General features: G+C 36.7%; 1 protein-coding gene across 1 annotated transcript in view; it reads right to left on the reverse strand.

Moving 5' to 3' along the window:
* UNC13C (unc-13 homolog C) overlaps positions 1 to 22306 on the reverse strand; it is a 739526-nt gene that overhangs the window by 60388 nt on the left and 656832 nt on the right. Inside the window, exons 28-31 of the mRNA XM_079913745.1 lie at positions 18216 to 18304; positions 8354 to 8503; positions 3830 to 3953; positions 1247 to 1303 (exon numbers count right to left, since the gene is read on the reverse strand). Coding sequence (XP_079769871.1) covers positions 1247 to 1303; positions 3830 to 3953; positions 8354 to 8503; positions 18216 to 18304 — 420 coding nt within the window. The remainder of the gene's footprint in view (positions 1 to 1246; positions 1304 to 3829; positions 3954 to 8353; positions 8504 to 18215; positions 18305 to 22306) is intronic.

Raw genomic sequence — 22306 nt, forward strand, 5'->3', positions numbered from 1 at the left:
TAATGTTTTTCTGACAAAGGGGATAATGAAGGTGATATAATAAAGTACTGACATTATAGGGCACCTATTTTATCTCAGTAAGTAATTATACAGTCAAATGGATATCCTTTGCCTGTGCTGTACACACAAAACAGTGCCAGTGATACCTAACCCTGAGCTGCCAGCTGGGGGAGGAAGCAAGATAACCTCTGTGAGTGGGAGGTGGCATACTCTCGACAGGCACCATGCAAAGATAATGCATGCATTAGTTCATGTATCCTCACAACAATTCTCTGAACCAGGTGCTAACATTGTCTGGATTTTACAAATGCCAAATCTGAAAATTAGGTTAAATACTTCGGGCAGTATCACATGCTTGGAAGCAGCTGAGGTAGAATTTGAGCCAAGGTGGTCAGTATCTGGAACCCACCCCCATGCTATACTATATTCTAATAGGTAGTAATGGAACAGGAACAAATATTTCAGCTACAGGCACAACGTTGGCCTATATGTAGTCCACTGATACATGAATGGATAAAAAACGTGGTATATACTTACAGTAGAATATTATTCAGCCTTTAAAAAGAAGGAAATCCTGCCATGTACTACAACATGGATGAACCTGCAGGACATTATGCTAAGTGAAAAAAGCCCGTCACAGAACTGCAATATATATTTTAACCAATCAAGTTCCTATTCTAGAGGGGAAAAAACCTGAGGTTCCCTGCACAACTGCAAAGTCTTGTGAGTCTCAAGTGATAATAAAAGGTAAGGTTATTTATACAGCAAATCCTTGCTGTAATGGGGTTGATTATGTCGACGAGTTCAATGTCTGCTTTGATGAGTTTATTTTCCCACATTAGGTTTCTTGCCTTAAGAGTTCTCTAGACTTTTCTGGATTTCTATGAAGCATTCTTTGCCTTTATTCATACAAAGTCAGTTTACTGTAGAGAAGAAAATATGCTCTCTAATTTAGTCTAATTTAAAGCAGTAATGCTTCATGCTTCAACACAAAGTCAAAAATTCCCAGTTGCTCTACGAATTGGAAAATATGAGAAATATGGAGTGTGGGGAGAAGAAGACAGTACAATTCAGTCCCTAAATTTTGATCTGATTCATTCTTAAAGCAGATTGTGAGATCCCAGACACACATTCTCCTATAGTCCTGCCATATTCAATACCATTACTAATAGGAGGTTGGTTTCTCAGAGTTGTAGTCAGCTCATTACTTTTCATAGACAACTAGTAATTGCTTTATTCTTATTACCTTCAGTTTGGATAGTTGTCCCAGATCTTTAGCTGCAATGAAAATCATCTGGGGTCCCTAGAGACACACACATAGAAAAGGAGAGAAGAGGACTCAGTCATAACTTCGGTAACGCTCAAAGTAGAAATGTAGTCAATAGACAATGTACTCTATTTTTCTTATTATATTTGTGACCTTAATGCCATAAGCCCTTAACTGGTCTATTTTACAACTTGGATCAAAGATATCTAGTACTGCTGGCAATACAACTATCTTCATAGGCATCCTACTTCTGGAAGTTTTAGTCTGAGTTACTGAATGGGTTACTGCTAGTGTATCCAGCTTAGTGTAGTGTATGTATGACCTCAGAGAGCTTTATCTTTTCTTTCTTTATTTGTAGCAGAGGCAACTACTTCCCTCCACTCCCCACCCCCCAAAATTAATCTATGCAAAATGTCAAGATCCACAGCTGAAGAAGGTGGAGCTAGTCCACCTGACATGCCATCCAATCTCTCAGAGCCCTGCCCTCGTAACTCCTCCCTCAGCCAGAGGTTTTCCCTAGTACCCCAAGGCCCTGGGGAGAGCTTGAAAAACATCAGAATAAACATCAGAAGCACTAGTAGAATACTCAACAGTAGCCTAGAATGTTTTCACAATAAGGAAAACCAGCTATTCTGAAGTAGCAGTCTCCATGTTTTTATTGGAGCCTGTATATTCATTGAGAAATCCATACTTGGAGATCTTGATGTTCGAGAAAATTGAGGTGATGGTTAGCTTTCCTAGGGAAGATCTTATATCAAAAAATGAAATGTCATATACAGCATTTCTGCTATTATAACATAGATGTAGTCTTGAAAAAACTTATATTCTATAAAATTGTGCATTAGAAATAGTAGGGCTTTTGGGGAAAATAGGAGGGGGCAGTGCAAAGTCCATGCAATTTTGTTACCAAAGAACTATCAAAAACAATAACTGCTACTTTGGGAGACAGCATGAACAGCTCAAAGGGAGCTCAGTGAAGCTGGGGGCTACCTCGAGGGATATTAAAAATGTAAAAAAACCCCCAAACAACAGCACAATAGAGTATAACGTGGGCTGAGACAATGCCTGCAGAAGTGGAGCTCTGAGCACAGGGTAGCCTGCCATGTGTGAGAAGCTAGGTGCATGTATCTGGATACAGACCAATGTGCAAGTATGCCCCCTTCCTCTTTTTTATCTTTTTAAAAACAGGATGAAAGGGCTCCTGCCTATGTAGCAGCCAAGCTGAGTGCTCTTTCCTTTTCTGCTGAAGTATATACTCTTCTGTTATATTCCCACGCCTCTCACCTAGAAAAATTTACTAATAAAGCAACCCAACCTGCACATTGCACTGACATCATTCCTCTATTGGCAAATTAAGTGACAGGTCACTGGTGTTACAGAAATGCATTACGTGTTATAGCAGAATAAGGGGTGTGTGCGAATGTGGGGGGTGTGTGTGTGTTTCTGTATGGGATTTGGCTGCCCACACGTGTAGGCTATAATGATTATACCATACACTCATGGCATGAAGCAAAACTCAAAGTGATTTATATTTAACACTCACTGTCTGGCCGTAAATCAACACAAACATATGAATCTTTGCACCTTGGAACACTTTACAAGAAAACATTTTCTATATAATCTCACTGGATAAATATGGACTGAGTGTGCATGATTAATGGTGTCAATATATATTTTAGTTTAGTTTACAATTACTCATTATTTGCATCAACTTATCGTCCTCAGTCACAGACAAAAAAATTATTCCATAGCAGGTGCTTGTTAGGGTTATTTCTTTCCTCGCTTGGCTCAGGATACGCTGAGTTAGCTGGACAGGGTATCCACTTGACCACTGTCTGACTTTCGCTGCCAACTGATCTTTCTGGTTTTGATTTCACTGTGTATGATACAATCACATTCTTCAAATGCACTAAAAGATGTCTCCTGTATTAACCACGAAGTGCGAAGGTGATAGATAAAAGCAAAAGGGAAAAGTAAAAAAAATTCCAGATAGCAGTGTTGGCTTTATCTTCTTCAACTGTAAAATTGCAGAAAGAAACACAGCGGGCATATTCTATCAAAAATGTATTTCCCTGGGGTGGGGGTGGGTCATAATAAAATTAAATAAAAATTACATGTGTAGACCAGATAACTCTACAAGTTGAACTTTGATACATTTGTTTTTCAAGAGATAACGTTTGAAATGTCAAGCCAGTGTGAAGTATGACTGCTATTGCCACTATTTAAAATTGATTTGTGATGGGGGTGCGGGAGGATTGCATTGGGAGTTTGGGACTAGCAGATGCAAACTATTATATAGAGAATGGATAAACAACAAGATCCTGTTGTTTAACACTGGGAACTACATTCAGTATCTTGTAATAAGCCATAATGGAAAAGAAAAAAATTGATTTGTACAAGGTGATGTCATTGGAATGATCATTGCTAAGACACTGTATACCACACCCTTTTTCCCAAAATGAATTTAATTACTATTTCATCTGGATCAAAACCATTCATTGAAACAAAAAACAATTAGATGGGCTATTGAAAATATAATCAAATGTTAGTTCGAATACTTACTGTTTGATCTGTCAGAGGAGGGAGGACAATTTGTTTTTCTATTTTGTTGAGAACTAGCTTCCACAGTTCTTTCAATATTCGCTTCAGGACTGTTTTCTCACAGATTTTTGCTGAGAGACTTAATCTGAAATGAAATAAAACACACAATCACTTCTAAGTCTCTTATTGAGGTATCATTTGAGTGATCAGAAATTCACATTTTCAGCACTGATATTCAAATACCTGAATAGGTCTTTATAATTTTCAGATGCTAAATTTCATTTCATTTACGGAAAAAAAATACATAATATCAAAAATCTGTTTCATCATATTATACATCATTAGGTAATTCACTGTTTGGTAGAAAATGAATTCAGAGGATTTCCTTTCTTAAATTGCATCCTAAACTGACATCAAGGCTCCCAAAGTACACAATTTTTACCTGCATTCCAGACTTGTATTTACTACATGCTCCATGTTCATGGTACAGGCCAAACACCAAAGAAGCACATTTTCATCACTATCTGGCACTGGACCAACATAACAACATGGCAAACATGCATATGATTTCACTCAAGAGCAAAACTTTACCAACTTTATTTTCCAGGTTTATTGAGATACGATTGATATATAACATTGTGTACGTTTAGGGTGCACAAGATAATGATTTGATATATGTACATACTATGAAACAATCACCACCATAAATTTAGTTAACATTCATCACCTCACATAGTTATTTTGTTTTGGCTTGTGATAAAAAGTTTTACTCATAGCAATTTTCAAATATATAATTTAGTATAGTTTCCTATAGTTACTAGTTACTATACTACATATATCTCAGGACTTATTTATCTTATAACTGGAAGTTTGTACCCTTTGACTCCCTTTACCTATTTCCAGCCAGCACAAATTTGTTCTCTGAGTTCAGATTTTCTAGATTCCCAATTTACCAACTTTAATAGGTTTAAGGTATTTCTTACAAATTCTTCTCATGGTGAGATAGTGATGGTAACATCATCTAGCATTTATATAACACTTTAATTTAGAAACCTCTTCTGCAGATTTCTCATTTATTATATGAGTATCTAGTATATCCATTTTAGAAATCAAAACCCAGCTCAGAGACATTGGGGAACTTGTCTAAGGAAGTGAGGCTAGTAAGTGAGGGCCGAGAGCCAGTACATTGTCCAATGCCCCATGCTACCCTTGGTAAATGTACTTGTGTGTGAAGGCCCAGCAATACATGAAGGCACAGTTCTGCATAAAGATTTACGGAATGTACCATAATATGATGCTGAACTCTTCGAGACTCCTTTAATAAGAGTTAATCAAACCTGTTGCACAGAGGGCCAAAGGTGGGGGTCATATATCTGAAGGTAGCCTCATGGACTTTCTATAGTGCTACTAAGTACTCTGTACTTTTGGACTCAGAATTTATAAACTGGGTTCTGATAGAGACAGAATTGACTTTTAAATATTTAAATATATAATTAACATTTAAGGAATTAATATTTAAAGGCATGTGATGTGTGAGAGGCAAAGGGAGAGATTTCCCAAACACATTTTCATGAAGAAGTATTTCTCCTATCACTGCTGTGTATAGATACCTAATATATAAAAGTACACGCAAGTGACCTCCTCTGGTTTAAGAGGAGAGTTGGGGGTCCCTGAGGCATAGCTATGGAACTCTGTAGCCCCACTGGTTTGGAAACCATTGTTCAAAGGTGGTAGTTTTAGCTTCCTGGTAGATAGGTATTCACTATATGAACATAGGGTGGAAACCAGATGATGTGTCATGGAAGAACAGCAGAACCTACCCTCAGAGAAATTCCTAGGATGATTTAAGACACAACAAACCTGCCCATTTTACAGCAGATGTGTCATTTCCATTTCCAAAAGGTCTGAGTTTAAAAATTGATCTTGTTTTTATGGTCAGCTGATGTACTTGGCATGCTAACTAACCCTGTTTAAACTGGAGCTGAACCAATAGGAATAAAATTGTTGACATGTTTGCGGCTCTGCATGGGATTTCTGCTGGCTGGAAATGGCCCTTATAGCTTGTTTTATAGAGTGGTGAGGTCTTGATGGAGAAAATGGAACATAAAGAAGAGGCTGCACAAAGAGAGTCTATACATTTATAATATAACAATTTTTAAAGGGATTGTCTCAAAACCACCTTGAAGACTTACTTTGGCCCTTAATCGTTCATTTTAAATAACAAAAAATAGAGGAGAAATCTAGCAACTGCTTCCTTAATTTAGTCAGAGTTAACCAACTTGATAATGCAAGCTGAACACATAAATTTTGGAACCTGTGCTATCTATTTTGGCTGACCACAGAACCAATTAACCAGACCATTTTCAAATGCCATGTAGACTAGCTGCTAATATGATTTCCTGTCACACAGTTGATCATATTCTCATGAAAACATATCCAGCTGCTTTTCCTACCCCCTGGAACGCCCATCCCCTATGTCCATACATCTAAACCCTAACTGCCTTTAAAGAAGACCCAACCCAAGTGGAATTTCTACTGACCATCTGAACAGGAGATTATTACTTTACACCTTATTGCATTTATTCTACTTTTCTTATTTTTTCTTTCTAAACTCTTAGCTCCTTGAGAACAGAATATCTAACTTTTTAAAAAAAGTCCTCTAACAAGTGGCTTTATGGCTGTACATTCTGTATTAGCCCAGAAAATTTCCACAACTCTCCATGCCTCGTATAATATCTCTTTCCAAAATTTTAAAATCTTTTACAATATTTTAAAGCTCATTGATGTTTTTCTATTTTTCTATACTGTTTCTTTCTACTAAGAATTAGAGGAAATTACATATATGATGATATGATAAAGTATAATTAGAAAGAGAAAATAAGAATCTAAATATCCTGAAAAGAAGAGCCAACCCACTTTATGTATTAGCTCTGTTTTATAGATGATGAAATGGATTCAAGGTCTCTCAACTAGTAGATAACTGTATTAGGATAACTTCAAACTTTTTGTATGTTCCACAACTTTGCTTATAGCATATGCAAAAATAAATAGTTTTGTCAATGATCAATGATGTATCTCCAAACTGCTGCCTGGAATTCCAAATAGGAGTTCCAGTAGGAGTTTTAAGAAGATCAGGATTGCTTTGTTCTGCTCTCTGCTCACCATCACATTCACAACTAAATGGTAGTTTCTGTGATTCAATTAAGTCTTGTCCATAGAAAAGAGCCACATAAGATGACACAAGTTTCAAGGGGTTATATAGGAAATGAGGTGATAAAAGTGTCTATTAGGAAACTAAAGATATGAAGACGCCTTTCTCTCTTTCTTCCTCTTCTCTCTCTTTTCTTCCTCCCTTCTACTTTTTTCTTCTACGCCACTTGACTACCTGCTTCCTGCTAAGCTACCTAATTACCTATTCACCTATCTTCTAGATATTTCCCCATAGCAGACAGAAAATAAGACTTAATTTTTCTACCAAATACTAAACCTAAAGTGATAAGAACATTAGTCTTACTTACGCAGTAAGGTTATAAGCAAAGGGAAATGGAATTAAGGTAGAAGTCATAAATATATAGAAGAGGTTCTCCTTACTAATTCCTTCTTTGTTATCCTTATCTTTAAGGAAAGGTACTGTATCCCTCTTATTTATCTTGGTCTCTTTGGCGTTAATTAATTTTCCACAACAATATTAAATGAGGTAATATATGTAAACTAGTAGGTATAATACTGGTCCCATGTAGGCATTCAAAGTTATTTTTTGCTTTTCTACCTTCAGTTCTGGTTTTAAGTATCACCATTTAAGAAATCATACCTCTTGCTGCTTAGATCAATGGTTGCCAATTGTGAACACACTTTAAAATGGAGGTGCCTGGACCCTACTCCAAACTTACAAAATTAGAACTTCGAAGAGGAGGGATGGAACAGAAGCAAAATAAACCAACCTTTTTGGTTCAGAACACTGTCTTAGTTGGTCATAAAGACCTTCATTCCCACCCACTCCCACCACTACTGGACTGGAATCTCCATGGAGTCAAGGACCTTGACTCTCCATCATCACTGTCCAGTGCCTAGATTAGAGTCTGAAACAGGTGGACACTCAGTAAATAGTTATAGAATGTGGGGTGAGGCAGCAATCTACTTGCCTCTGAGCTGAATTAACTGTAATCACATTTGTGCTATTCTCTTCTTCAGCAGGTTTCTGACATGAAATCAGATATTCTGGAGTCAACTCAGTCTTTCTCCATGTCCAAGAAGTTGCAGAACAGTATGTTATCTGAGAAGCATGAAATCCTAAATCTCTCTATGCCTCAGAGCAGCAACCTCCTTAGTTATCCATACTTATTTCCTCTCCATTTTTCCTTTTCTGTACATAGACATTCCATCTAGTAATGAATTAAGAGTTTTTCTTTTTTAGTGAATTGATCTATTTCTGTAGAAGCCCTTTTAAAGCTGTCCTACATAGAGGAAGATATGTTTTTTTCTCTCAAATCCATATCAGCCAAATTGAGGGCAGCAAATAAAGAGGAAACTGGGTAGAACACTTACATTTTGTCCAAGAAGTCCATGAGAGGTCTTAATACAACCTCTGCATCCATGGCTGTACTGTTCTTATTAGATGCGGTATTTCCAGTTGCTCTCATTTGATTTAGTTCAAAACTCATCTGTTTTATGCACTCTTCAATGATAAGCTGGAAACTGAAAATAAAGAATATAAATTCTGGAATAAGAACGAACATTTACGCCTTCCTTTGCCTGTGTCTGTTAAATTCACCCCAGGGAGTTTGATCTGTTTGCAATGGTGTGATAGCCCTTGTTCATTAGTTTTCAAACTTACTGTTTAGCTGCAAAAAATTTTGTTGCAATGAAAGCTTACTTAGAACGCTTATATGTAAAGTAGGTAAGACTGATGCTTTTCAGGTCGAATTAACTTGAGTGGGAGATCATTCGGCTCCCATCACTCACAGTAATAGCTGAGATGTCCCTCTGAGCATCTTTTGGAAAAATGACTGTGAGTGACTCTTGCATCTGGGTACACCTTCTTCACTTAGCCTCTGGGACTCCACACCCTCTTTAGCTTTCCTCCAACCTCACTAGCTGCTCCTTCTCCATTGTCTGACCTCTAACTATTGTAGTAAGGTTGCCAGACTTAGCATATTAAAACACAGAATGCCTAGGTAATTTTAATTTCAGATAGTGAATAATTTTTGTGTAAGTATGCCCCATATGATACTTGGGACATATTTATACTAAAGATTGTCCATTTTTATATGATGTTCAAATTTAATTGGGCATATGCTGTAGTTTATCTGGCAACCCTACATTGGCAATCCCACCTCTAGGCTCAATCCTTGGACCACACCATTTCTCCATCAAAAATCACTTCCGTGGGGCTCCCCTGGTGGCACAGTGGTTAAGAATCCGCCCACCAATGCAGGGGACACGGGTTCGAGCCCTGGTCCGGGAAAATCCCACACGCTGTGGAGCAACTAAGCCCGTGCGCCACAACTACTGAACCTACGCTCTAGAGCCTGCAAGCCACAACTACTGAGTCTGTGTGCCACACCTACAGAAGCCCACAGGCCTAGAGCCTGTGCTCCGCAACATGAGAAGCCACCACAATGAGAAGCCTGCACACCGCAATGAAGAGTAGCCCCCTCTCGCTGAAACTAGAGAAAGCCCGTGTGCAGCAACGAAGACCCATGCAGCCAAACATACATAAATAATAAAATAAAATAATTAAAAAAAATCACTTCCTTGGCAGTCATATCTAGTCTCATGATTTTCTTACCGTCTGTATACTGGTGATTGCCAAATATACATCTATAGATATGACTTCTACTCTAAAATACAAACCATTATTAAACCGCCTATGTAGCCTTTTTACTTAGAAGTCTAATGAATTCTTCTCATCCAATCTAATGAAATTTTCAACCTCTAATCTGTCAGCAAATCTTTATAAAGTATATTAAATCTGAGGATCTATTATTACTTCCACAAAGCTACTGCAGACCAAGCCACCATCATCTTTCACCTGAACTTGTGTAATAATTTCCTACATTATCTCTCTGTTCAACCCTCTACAGGTATCTTTTAAAATAGAAACCAGATCATGTTCCTCTCTTGCTAAAAACCTTCAATGGCTTTCAGATCCACTGGGGGGAAAAAAAAAAAAGCCTAGAATGTATTTCATGGAGTTAATTAAATCCAACATATTCTGGCCCTGGAAACTTCCCTGATGTCATTTCTTGCCACTATTCCCTCTGCTTCATTGCAGTCCCACCACAGTAGTCTCCCTGGTGTCCTTAGAATTCTCTGAGTACACTCTTATCTCATGGCCACTGTTATGTTCCCTCCTCCATGCAATTTCTCATGGGTCTGTTAGTCCCTCACTTATTACAGGCATAAGCCAAATGTCACCTCCTCAGAAACGTCTTTCATAAATACTCCACCTGAAACGAAATTCCTATCATTCTCCATTTCCTTACAGTTCTTTATTGCATTCTCCATTATTTGACACATTACATAGTTTTTATGTATTTGTTTGTCGTCTATTGCTCCAAATAGAATATAAGCTCCATGAGGGCAGGACTGTTTTTTTCAGTGTTATATACCACACCATGAGTTCCTCAAGAAATATTGGCTGAATGTATCAATGGACCATCCTCCTTCCACCCACCCCTATTAAACGTGTTGAACAGATAAATGACCTGTTTAACAACACCCCATGACTTCCCCCACTTAAACCCTATGCTCTACATGCCTATAATGCCCCACCAACCCCCCAAAACAAGACAGGAATATATAAATACATAGAATTTAATTAATCTATCTGACAGCGTGAACATTTCAGTGCTCAAAGTAAGACAGACCTAGAAAATAAACCCTAATCGTACCAATGACTTACTTAGACATATACCACTTATACAGACAGACATCTCCCTAGATCTATCAGCCATTTCATTAAAATTTTAATACTAAATCTAACATAAATTATACAGGATAACTATATACATGTTACATCATTATATAAACACAACTTGTTAATGTAGCTTAAATTCTAAAGCAAGGCACTGAAAATGCCTAGATGAGTTTACTAACTCCATAGGTTTGTTCCCAGCCTTTCTATTAGTTTTTAATAAAATTACACATGCAAGCATCCGCACCCCAGTGAGAATGCTGTCTAAATCATTACTGTTAAATGGAGCAGGTATCAAGCACACTAATGGTAGTAGCTCATAACACCTTAACCACACCCCTATGGGAAAGAGCAGTGATAAAAATTCAGCCTTAAATGAAAGTTCGACTAAGTTACATTATCTAGGGTTGGTAAACTTCGTGCCAGCCATCTTGCTCATATGATTAACCCAAATAAATAGAAAACCGGCGTAAAGCCTGTTAAAGAGTAATAAAAAATAAAGTTAAATTCTAACTAAACCCTAAAAAGCCATAGCTAAAATAAACTATGAAAGTGACCTTAGTATTTCCTGATTACACGACAGCTAAGACCCAAACTGGAATTAGATACCTCGCTATGCTTAGCCTTAAACCCTAATTATAATAAAGTTATTCACCAGAGTACTACTGGCAGCAGCTTAAAACTCAAAGGACTTGGCAATGTTTCACACCCCTCTAGAGGAGCCTGTTCTATAATCAGTAAACCCCGATAAACCTCACCAAGCTCTGCTAATTCAGTCTATATACCGCCATCTTCAGCAAACCCTAAAAAGGGATAAAAGTAAGCATAAATACTATACATAAAAAGTTAGGTCAAGGTGTAACCTATGGGATAGGAAGAAATGGGCTGCATTTTCTGTTTCGAGAATGTACTTCTCACACACGAAAGTTTTTATGAAAACTAAAAACCAAAGGAGGAGTTAGTAGTAAATTAAGAATAGAGTGCTTAGTTGAACAAGGCCATGAAGGACGCACACATCACCCATCACCATCCTCAAGTATTATAACAACTTCCTATAACCTATTAACAAACACCAAGTTTATGAGAGGAGACAAGTTGTCAGGGTAAGCATACTGGAAAGTGTGCTTGGATCAATCAAAGCATAGCTTAAATAAAAGCACCTCGTTTACACCTAGGGGATTTCATAATCTATGAATACTTTGAACAACTCTAGCCGAAACCTCCACAAATTTTACTAACACAAGCAAATTAAATCAATCGTTCACTCAGCATTTAAAGTACAGGAGATAGAAATTTAAAACAACCTTTGGCGCTATAGAGAAAGCACCATAAGGGAATGATGAAAGAAGCATTACAAGTAATAAAAAGCAAAGTTTACCCCTTTTACGTTTTGCATAATGATTTAACTAGTAAACATTTAACAAAGAGAACTTAGCTAAATACCCCGAAACCAGATGAGCTACTTATGAACAGTTTGTAGAACAAACTCATCTATGTAGTAAAATAGTGAGAAGGTTTATAAGCAGAGGTGACAAGCCTAATGAGCCTGGTGACAGCTGGTTGTCCAAGAAAAAAATCTTAGTTTAACTTTAAAATTACAAAAAAATTAGAAATTTTAATGTATTTTTAAATGTTAATCTAAAAAGGTATAGCTTTTTAGAAATGGATACAACCTTATCTAGAGAGTAAATAAACAACACCATAGTTGGCTTAAAAACTCCACCAATTAGGAAAGCATTCAAGCTCAACAATAACTTTATCTTAATATCAACAATAAGCAAATCAACCCCTAGTTTTACACTGGACTGATCTATCAACCAATAGAAGCAATAATGTTAATATGAGTAATAAATATTTCTCCTTGCGTAAGCTTACATCAGTAACTGATATTATACTGATAGTTAATAGCAAATAAACACAATCCAACATTAAATTATTAAGTACACTGTTAACCCAACACAGGCAAGCACCCAAGGAAAGATTAGAAAAAAGATTAAGACTGTGAAGAGTAAGTCTTAGAATTACTGTTTTCATTCTTCACATCCTCTACACCAGGTTTGGTGGTTCCTACCGAGGGAGCAGCAAATAGTAAGAGATTTAAATAGTGGAGACCTTCAGCATATCCACCATTCCTCTATGTTGTCTGTTACTTTCATACCTCCAACAATAGGAGTAATTATAATATACATTCAGGCAGGCAAGAAAAAAGCCAGTTAGGATAATGGGGGTAAATAAAAATTTGGGAAATGATCACATCATGGGAATGGTGATGAGAAGGAGGGAGTTGATTTTAGTATTGAAATCAAGTCAGTCCCATTCCTCTTTCTCCACACACAATGATTACACAGTTCATGTTATTTAAGAAGGATCCAAATGCAACAATTCCTCACATTTTATAAAGAAGTTTAGGAAGTTTCACTATATAATGCTGTCATTATTCATTAAATAGAAATAATATAGATATTTATTAATGTATGTATGCATTCTACAAATGTTTAATTAATACTGTGTGCCAGTCTCAGTTACTAGGATACATCAATGAACAAAACAGATAAAAGTCCTTATTCTTTTTTTTTTTTTTGCGGTACAGGGGCCTCTCACTGTTGTGGCCTCTCCCGTTGCGGAGCACAGGCTCCAGACGCGCAGGCTCAGCGGCCATGGCTCACGGCCCGGCCGCTCCGCAGCATGTGGGATCTTCCCAGACCGGGGCACGAACCCGTGTCCCCTGCATCGGCAGGCGGGCTCTCAACCACTGCGCCACCAGGGAAACCCATAATTCCTTATTCTTATGGCACATATTTGACCCTTTATTTTTGAATTTACATTATAAAAATATTATAGTCTGTTAAATATTTCATTTTTCTAGTTTTTGGTTTTGCTACCTAATATGGGAAATCTTTGATGTATTTTATTTTATTATTTATTTATTTATTTATTTATTTATTTATTTATTTATTAACATCTTTATTGGAGTATAATTGCTTTACAATGGTGTGTTAGTTTCTGCTTTATAACAAAGTGAATCAGTTATATATATACATATGTTCCCATATCTCTTCCCTCTTGCGTCTCCCTCCCTCCCACCCTCCCTATCCCACCCCTCCAGGCGGTCACAAAGCACCGAGCTGATCTCCCTGTGCTATGCGGCTGCTTCCTACTAGCTTTCTATTTTACGTTTGGTAGTGTATATATGTCCATGCCACTCTCTCACTTTGTCACAGCTTACCCTTCCCCCTCCCTATATCCTCAAGTCTGATATATTTTAAATTATCACAACTTGGGTGTTTTTCTCGCTCCTGATACAGCAGGTTTATAAATATTGGTCCGTATTTCTGAGCATGTAGTCAAGGCCTGATTCTACTTCCACCATTGTGTTGTGGCTGTTTCTATCTTTGGCCCCTGACTTCTCTGTGACTTTCTTTACTAGTGATACCACCATTTTTGTCCCTCTGCATTTGGCTCTTTGATCCTTGGATCTCAGTTTGCCTCTGTGGATGTGGTTCATTTCTTGGCTCTCTGTGTATTTATCTCATTCAATGGAATATGCTGTTTCAGGTTTAGGTTCAAAGGAAGCTGAATGCCTAACCACTTGGCTTTTTTCTGGCTGGACCTGCCTTTGGACTTTTGTCAGGTAGTGGTTGGGGGTAAGGGTGGCATTGGGGGTAGTGAAGAACACCCAGGCTTCAGATGTGAGAAGGGGGTGATGGTGGTGGGTGTCTTTAGTGAAGGGTAGTGGTGGTAGATACTTGGGGCAAGAGAAAGGAAAGGTAAATAATGTTGGAAAACTTGACCTAGTTGATTTACTACTGGGCATCAGTTTACTGGGCTGGAGGATAGACTGAGCAGAAGGTATGATACTCATGATCCAAAAATGTACAAACAGGTTGTTACAACAGACCCATATGGTAAACACCCACCAGAAGCCAGCTCTGTGTGGGGAGATGAGGCATATGGAGGAAGGATTACCAGAGAATAAAAGAGAATGACCTTCTACCTTAGCATGAATCCAGGGTGAGTCAACACCTGCATTTGACCCGAAAATCTTTTGTCTCTATCAATTTTTGGTAAATTCACCTAAAGAGTCTTTTTTTCTATCCATTTTATAGTTGAAAAGTTTTTATTAATCAGCAGTACCAGGTAATAATGACAGAGTCTGTGAGCACTCAAGATGCCAAACACACAGAAGAAATCCTATGAAATATTCCTAAATTTTTAATCTACTTAATCCAGCCAGCCACTGGCATCAAAGATATCATTAAAAGAAATGTAATAAATCAAAAAAACCAAGCTGCAAAATGCGTGTAAGCAGAAACCTAAGTGGCACAGGTTTTGAAAACGTTAAGAACATCCTTAAGATATCATTGAAGTCCTGTTGCTGAGTCTCAGTTCCCAGGTGGGTGCCCTTTGCATGTTATCAGGAACCTGGGGACCCGGGCTTCAGATGTTTGCTTTGCCTCTGTCCTGGCTTTCCTGAAAAATCACCCTACCAGCTACATAGGGTAGAATAATTTAATTGCGGGTTTTAATAACAGTAGATGAAATGGATTTGGGGCAATTAATTATGCACTTAACTTTAAAACTCTAGATCACTAATTTAGACTGTAAGAAGGGTGGATTCAGTTTGACTTCACAGCATAAAGTCCAGCATGAAATTATCCAGTTTGACTTCACAGCATGATCACACTGATCATTATGGACTTCCCACCTACCCTGAGTGTGTGATGCAGACCTGGTTGGCAGTATGGGAAATAAATCTATGGCAACAAAGATATAATAATTATTCTTTTTATAAGGAGAGCATGACATGTGGGCTGTTTACTTCAATAATCCTAGCTCTCTTAGAGCTATATTTAAAAAACAATGAAGAAATACAAACAGGGTAACGAGGAGTTTCAATATCTAGGTTAAAATAGCTGACTTCATATGACTAAAGTACTTCAAGTGCCCTCCTAAAGGCATCTCTCCTTATTTCATAACTGAAGTTTGCTAAGTTTTTCCAATCATAATATATATTTCAGCCTTTGTAACCTGAATATTCCCCAATCTTAAACAAAACAGAATAAAAAGTACTTGTTCAGGGGATGATTTGGATACATTACAGAAAATAATTTGAATATCCTTTTTTTATTTAATTATAGTTTCTATTCTGTTTAATCATCTTATTTCCCGTAAGGTTCTGAACACCTCTAGCTATTCCTGACCCCTTTTATCTCCCTTAACTTTGCTAAATAATCTCTGTTTTTGCCTTTGTAGCTGAAGGCAACAGTCCTTCTGCTAATCACATATCAACTTACAACTAGAAGAGAGGTAAGCCTCTAAGTGTCACCCCAAGTCAGAGCCAACGAGCCCCCAAATCTCTGGGACAATGTCTGCCTCTCCAACTCCTTGTAAGCAGAAACTTCAAATTACTTATTAACATTTAGGCCAAGTATGCAGGATCATCCAGGTCAGCTAACAACACAAAGCAGAAGGCAGAGCTACGACCCTAAAAGCTCAATACATCAAGACTGCATCTGGCCCAGCACTTAAACTTTGAGAGGGGGTTCCATGAAAATAATGAACACACCTCTGATACTGAAGAGAAGTCCAAGCATAGGATTTTTCTTTACTTTGCCTCATTTCTACATTTGAGAAAAAATATAATACTTTCAGTGTCTTTTTTGTTTTAGTCTTTCGGATTTAAGAGTGGCAAAACTAATCAATGAATGTGTGTTAAGCATGTATCTTTCCAAAACACACTAATAAGTGATGACTGAGATTCAAAGAGATAACTAGCCCTCTCCATAAGAGTAAATTTCAGTCTTATTTGAGAACTGAAGACATAGCTTCAAATAATAAGTCAACATTTATTGAACTAATATTTAAAGCAAATTCTGTATGAAATTAATGAACCTCATCAAAAATGTGTTTGATTTACCATTGCATTAAAAACAAAAACAAAACAAAACAAAAACCCCCACATAGGAATAAACCTACATAAGGAGGCAAAAGACCTGTACTACAAAAACTATAAGATGCTGAAAGAAATCAAAGACCACACAAACAAGTGGAAAGATACTGTGTTCTTGGATTGGAAGGATCAATACTGTTAAAATGACCATACTATCCAAGGCAATCTTCAGATTCAATGCAAACCCTATCAAATTATCAATGGCATTTTTCACACAACTGAAACAAAAATTTTTTAAATTTTTATGGAAAAATAGCCAAAGCAATCTTGAGAAAGAGCAGAGCTGGAGGAATCATGCTCCCTGACTTCAGACTATGCTACAGACTATATTACAAAGCTACAGTAATCAATACAGTATGGTACTGGCATGAAAACAGACACATAAATCAATGGAAAAGGACAGAAAGCCCAGAAATAAACCCATGCACTTATGGTCAATTAGTTTATGACAAAGGAGGCAAGAGTACACAATGGAGAAAAGAGAGTCTCTTCAATAAGTGGTGCTGGGAAAACTGGACAGCTACATGTAAAAGAATGAAATTAGAACATTCTCTTAACACCATATACAAAAATAAACTCAAAGTGGATTAAAGACCTAAATATAAGACTGGATACTATAAAACTCTTAGAGGAAAACATAGGCAGAACACTCTTTGACATAAATCACAGCAATATTTTTGGATCTGTCTCCTGAAGTAAAGGAAATAAAAGCAAAAATAAACAAATGGGACCTCATTAAACTTAAAAACTTTTGCACAGCAGAGGAAACCATCAACAAAATGAAAAGACAACCTACTGAATGGGAGAAAATATTTGCAAATGATATGACCGATAAGGGATAAATTCTAATCTATTTTAACATTTGCTGATGAGATGACAGCTTTTTCCTATAGATCCAAAATGAAGTTTATCTAGGATGAACTTCTCATTCTTTAGAAACACACCATAGGCAAGAAAAGTTAATTAAAAAAAAAAAAAGACAAAACATAGATATGTCAGTAGTTTCCCATGAGCTAATTGCATTAACATTTCTAAAGCCTAAAACAAATCATCCTGACTTAATTCAGTTATGGGGTTAAGAGTTCAGTTCTTTCGAAGTGAAACCACACTGATGTGTATGGCATGAACACAACTCATACTTGTTATATATGTGAGGATTTTATCTCTGCCGTCCCTCCTCCCTCCATTCTTTCAACAGCCAATCGCTAAGCTCTAAACACTAGAATTGCAAATAAGAATGAGATGTTAAGAAACATACAATAAAGAGAGGGAAAGAGGAAAGTTAACCAGAACTCAGAGCATAGTGTTGTAAGTGCTACTCAACTGCAGGATACTGGGGAGCAGGAGTTCTGGGGAGCAAGCAGCAAGACATCACTATAAAATCGCAGGGTCATGGAAGATTTTCCAGAGGAGGTGATGCTTAGATTGAGTCTTGAGGTTAAACAGACTTAGACAGTCAGAGGAGAGAGACAGTGTTGAAGGCATGATTATCATTAAATGAAACCTAATACATTTGGATAGTAATTACTTAGGCCACTTACCTTTCACCGTAAGTGACACTGAGCTCATCCAGAACTCCACTGAGTTTAACCTGAAGTTCTTTTAGAATAGTACTAGCTTCAGGATCTAGCTGCAAAGAGACCATAAACAATATTACTTTGAAGTTCTGAGAGAGCATGCCTTTTATCTCTTAGAACATTTTGCTTATTACAAGGTAAACTTCAAACAATATAGCATACATATACTGTTTTCTTTCCTTTCCTTTTTTTAACCTTTGAAATCAAATGCAAAATTTAGATAATTCTAATGAAACCTGAAGAGTTCTTACATTTGAAAAAATTGATTGAAATGCATAGCATGCATACAAAAAAGAGCTAGAGAGCAAAGCCTTTGTTAGTTACAGCAGTGGGATGCAAAGTATGACAAAATATCCTACAGAACTTGATAACTTCATAACTTAGAAAACTGGTTACACATTAGTTGAACATATGTGTTGCTTGAAAATATATTTTCATTTTTAATATCCCTGTAAATAAATAGGCCCATTGAAAACTTTAAAAATGGCTAAAAATTAATTTTTGCATGTTGTGTTGTGCCTTATTTTTCCAAGTATGGAATTAAAAGTAATAAACAATTATCCTGTTGCTCCAGTGTGTTTCTCTGGAGGTGAGAGGGCTAACTTTTCTTCCTGGATGCCAACTGGTAACTCAAAGTTCAAGATTCAAAGTTTCCCATTTTATTTATTTATTTAAAATTTTTTCTTTTGGGGGGAGGGGGCAAAAGAAAAATAATTAAATCAAGAGGACATTTTATGCTTACTCTTACAATGTAAAAGCCAATTATTCTTTTTAACTGATTTCAGTGCTAAAATAATATCAATCAATATTAGAAAATAACATAATATAAATGAACACAAATAAAACATCAAACTATTAATGTGGGAGTATTTTTTTAAAATTAAAGGATGAACACAAACTTTACCAGCATTTAGAAAATTTTATCCTGTTTGTTAATTTAATTTTTGCAAACTAGTTGTCAAAATAGAATAACTTATAATAGATGTAGTGTATCTAGCTGATAGAAATTCATGTAAAGGGAAACCTAGAATATTCTCTGAAATTTAAGCCAATCTTCCTTTGAGTCTTCAGAAATTCAATTTCCTACCATTAGTACCTATAGTTCTTGCCCAAGCTGAACTATATTGTTGAAGAGAGGGGCACAGGATGAAGACAACTTTGGGGAGTAGAGAAAGTTAAAGGAGGACTTGGTATAAACAAGAGAACCTAAGAACACCAAATACATATATGACCCAAATCAGTTTAAACTCCTGGGAGGCAACCCAGGACCAAAAAGTGTCCCTAATAGAATACACTGGTCATAAATCTTATAACCCTCTAGGAACATTTTCTAATACTAAGAAACTATTAGGAAGAAGTATTATTTACACACCTCAGCATCTGGGTAGCTCTATGTTATGCTAACTTGATTAAAAACATTGGAGCAGAAACCAAAGATTGCATTTGACATCTGATACTTTACTGGTTATGTCAAACCAATCCTTAATGTCAATTTTCACTCAAATCTAGGTGATTTCAGGATTGGTTAGTTTCTGCTCCTTTATCAGAGCCAATGTGATTCTTCTGGACTAATTTTTTTCTGTCTCTGTCGTAAGAGATTACCTGCACATGCACAGGCCACCTTAACAGATGCAGACTTCTCTAGCAGTTGGAAACTTACAATATCCCTAAGTCTCATACTTTGAGAGTTCCATTCACCTATAACCAGTTGCAAGGCAGTGATTCAGAAAAACAATTAGATATTACCTGTCTTTAAACAGCCCTGACACTGATGTGCATTTAAACATAATTAGCCTAATAAACCATATCTCCCCAACCCTTAACCAAGAAAACATATGTGAACTGCCCACCCCAATCCTAGGGAACCTTGTAAGCTGAATGTTTTTTTATCACATGTTCTTGCTATTATCCTAATACCAATTTTAGACCAACTTCGCTTGGATAAAAATGTTTGGGAACAGAAAATGAGAGAAGACCTCCCATAGAATTTTCTTCATGCCCCACTCCGTGCTAAACCGTGATAGGTGGTTGTTCCCCACCCACATATCTGCCACCTCCAAGGAATGGCTCTGACAGTAGGGTTTTCTTCAGGAAATTGGGTTGCTTCTTATTTAAAGTATGTATTTTGTTTCCATATTAGTTTGATACGCAGATTGAGTTAGTTTGTTCGCCTGTTAAGACAATGACTTTAAAGTCATACAGAAACGGTTAGGTAGGTCAGTTGGACGAAATTATGGTCTTTTCTTATGAATCATTTTAGTCTACCTTAGGTATTTTGTGAATGGAAATTTTCTATCAAATAATTGGTTATTACTTGAAAATCTGAAACTGTCAAAATACAGCAATTTAAATATTGGATGACAGTTTTCATTTCCTGAGAGAAGCATGAGTTTCTAAGCAGGTACAGACAGAATGCCTTGTCATATAAACAGGAAAAAAAAAAAAAACACCAGAAAAGCTCTTGTTTCAGTTAGGTATTTGACATTTATCTGATCCAAATTATAGGATTAAACCATTAAAATAGGAAGAGTAATTTTGAGGCCAATATGCAAATTGCAGGCCTTTTGTAATAAAGGGCATAAATAGCATACCCATCTAATTATAAAACAATCTATTTGGCCAGCAAATTTACCAATTCTTGAGTTCTTCTGCATTTCTTTATGTGTCCAAATTGAGAAAAATTTCCTTACTCCTACAAACTCCCTAAAGTTTGTAAGAAATAATAATTTGGCATTGAGAATTTATTGCCTAAATTACCAATAGCGTATTTTACAAATTATTGGCTACCTTGGAAAGGTAAACAGCTACCTAATTTTTTTCACAAATGTTTAAAACTTAGCTTAGTTCTGTAAGGAATATGACATCAAACATCAAAAGTAACTTGCGCCTTTTTTTTGTATTTTAGAGTTATTAAAAGCAAAAAGAGAAACAAAGAGAAATAAGAAAAAAGATAATATTTCAAGCATTCAAAAGTCAAGGTTAATAAATTTATTTTAAATTAGAAACTGTATTAGAAAGTGTACCTGAACAACTTGGCTGTCAAAGTTATTTACACCACTGAGATACTTTACACTATTGAGCTGTGGTAATATGAATGACTTCTGGAAGAGATAGCTAGAAGGCAAAATATCTTTGCAGTTTTCTGTCCTCAAGGCTCACTTCTACTTTTCCTTTAAAAGACAATTTACTTATCACCTCCTTTTACAAATCTGACCCCAGATGTCACTCACCCCAGGCAGTCAGTGGCTCTAGTTTCTGTACTAACTCTGCTGTGCACTCTTACTGTCTATACAGCCCTCTCTTTTAACTGTTCTCCTATGAATCTATCTCTCCCACTAAACTCTGTCTTACTTAACTTTCTCTCCTGAGTGTCTGTCCCTGCAAGCCTAGGCATTTATCAGATATTTGAGGAAGGAGGTGAGGGCAGGAAGAAGCATGAAATGATTCCCTCAAAGGGAATCTTGATATCTAGAGTGCCCCTTCTCCTTAGACTGATACTTTGTGTTGACTATTAGTAGAATACTTTTGCATTTGAAATCTTTCATTCCCTAGCCACCACATATTCTGGAACTACCAAGATAGTCCTAATTTCAAGTTTTTGTGTCATTGCCAGACCATGTCAGATTATGCCCTGATATTTGTTCGGTTCTAAAAATATGGTTACCATACCCCCACTGTATTTTTGCTTCCTAGCATAAATTCTTTCCCTAATGGACCTATAGAGAGTATATGTTTTGCACCTTCACCCATGTATCCTGGTGCTTCTCATTTGTAGGATGCTAAATAGCAAGTTTATTTTTCAAAAGACTGAGACTTGAGAATAATAAAGAAGACATCAGGGGAAAAATGTATAAATGTCTCTTGGGTTAAAAGAAACATCATGTGTGAAGAGGTCCCATCTTAAAAGAAGCATTTTCAGCCTTATCAATTTAGAAATGAATGGGATCTTGGCTTTGAAATCGAACCTAGCTTTACATATGTCTTGCGTACTTATCACAATAATTAGGAACAGTGTAAATAAAACCTTAAACAGAAATATCCCTTCATCCTAGCCA

This window comes from Stenella coeruleoalba (assembly GCF_951394435.1).
Source record: "Stenella coeruleoalba genome assembly, chromosome: 2".
NCBI classification, from domain to species: domain Eukaryota; kingdom Metazoa; phylum Chordata; class Mammalia; order Artiodactyla; family Delphinidae; genus Stenella; species Stenella coeruleoalba.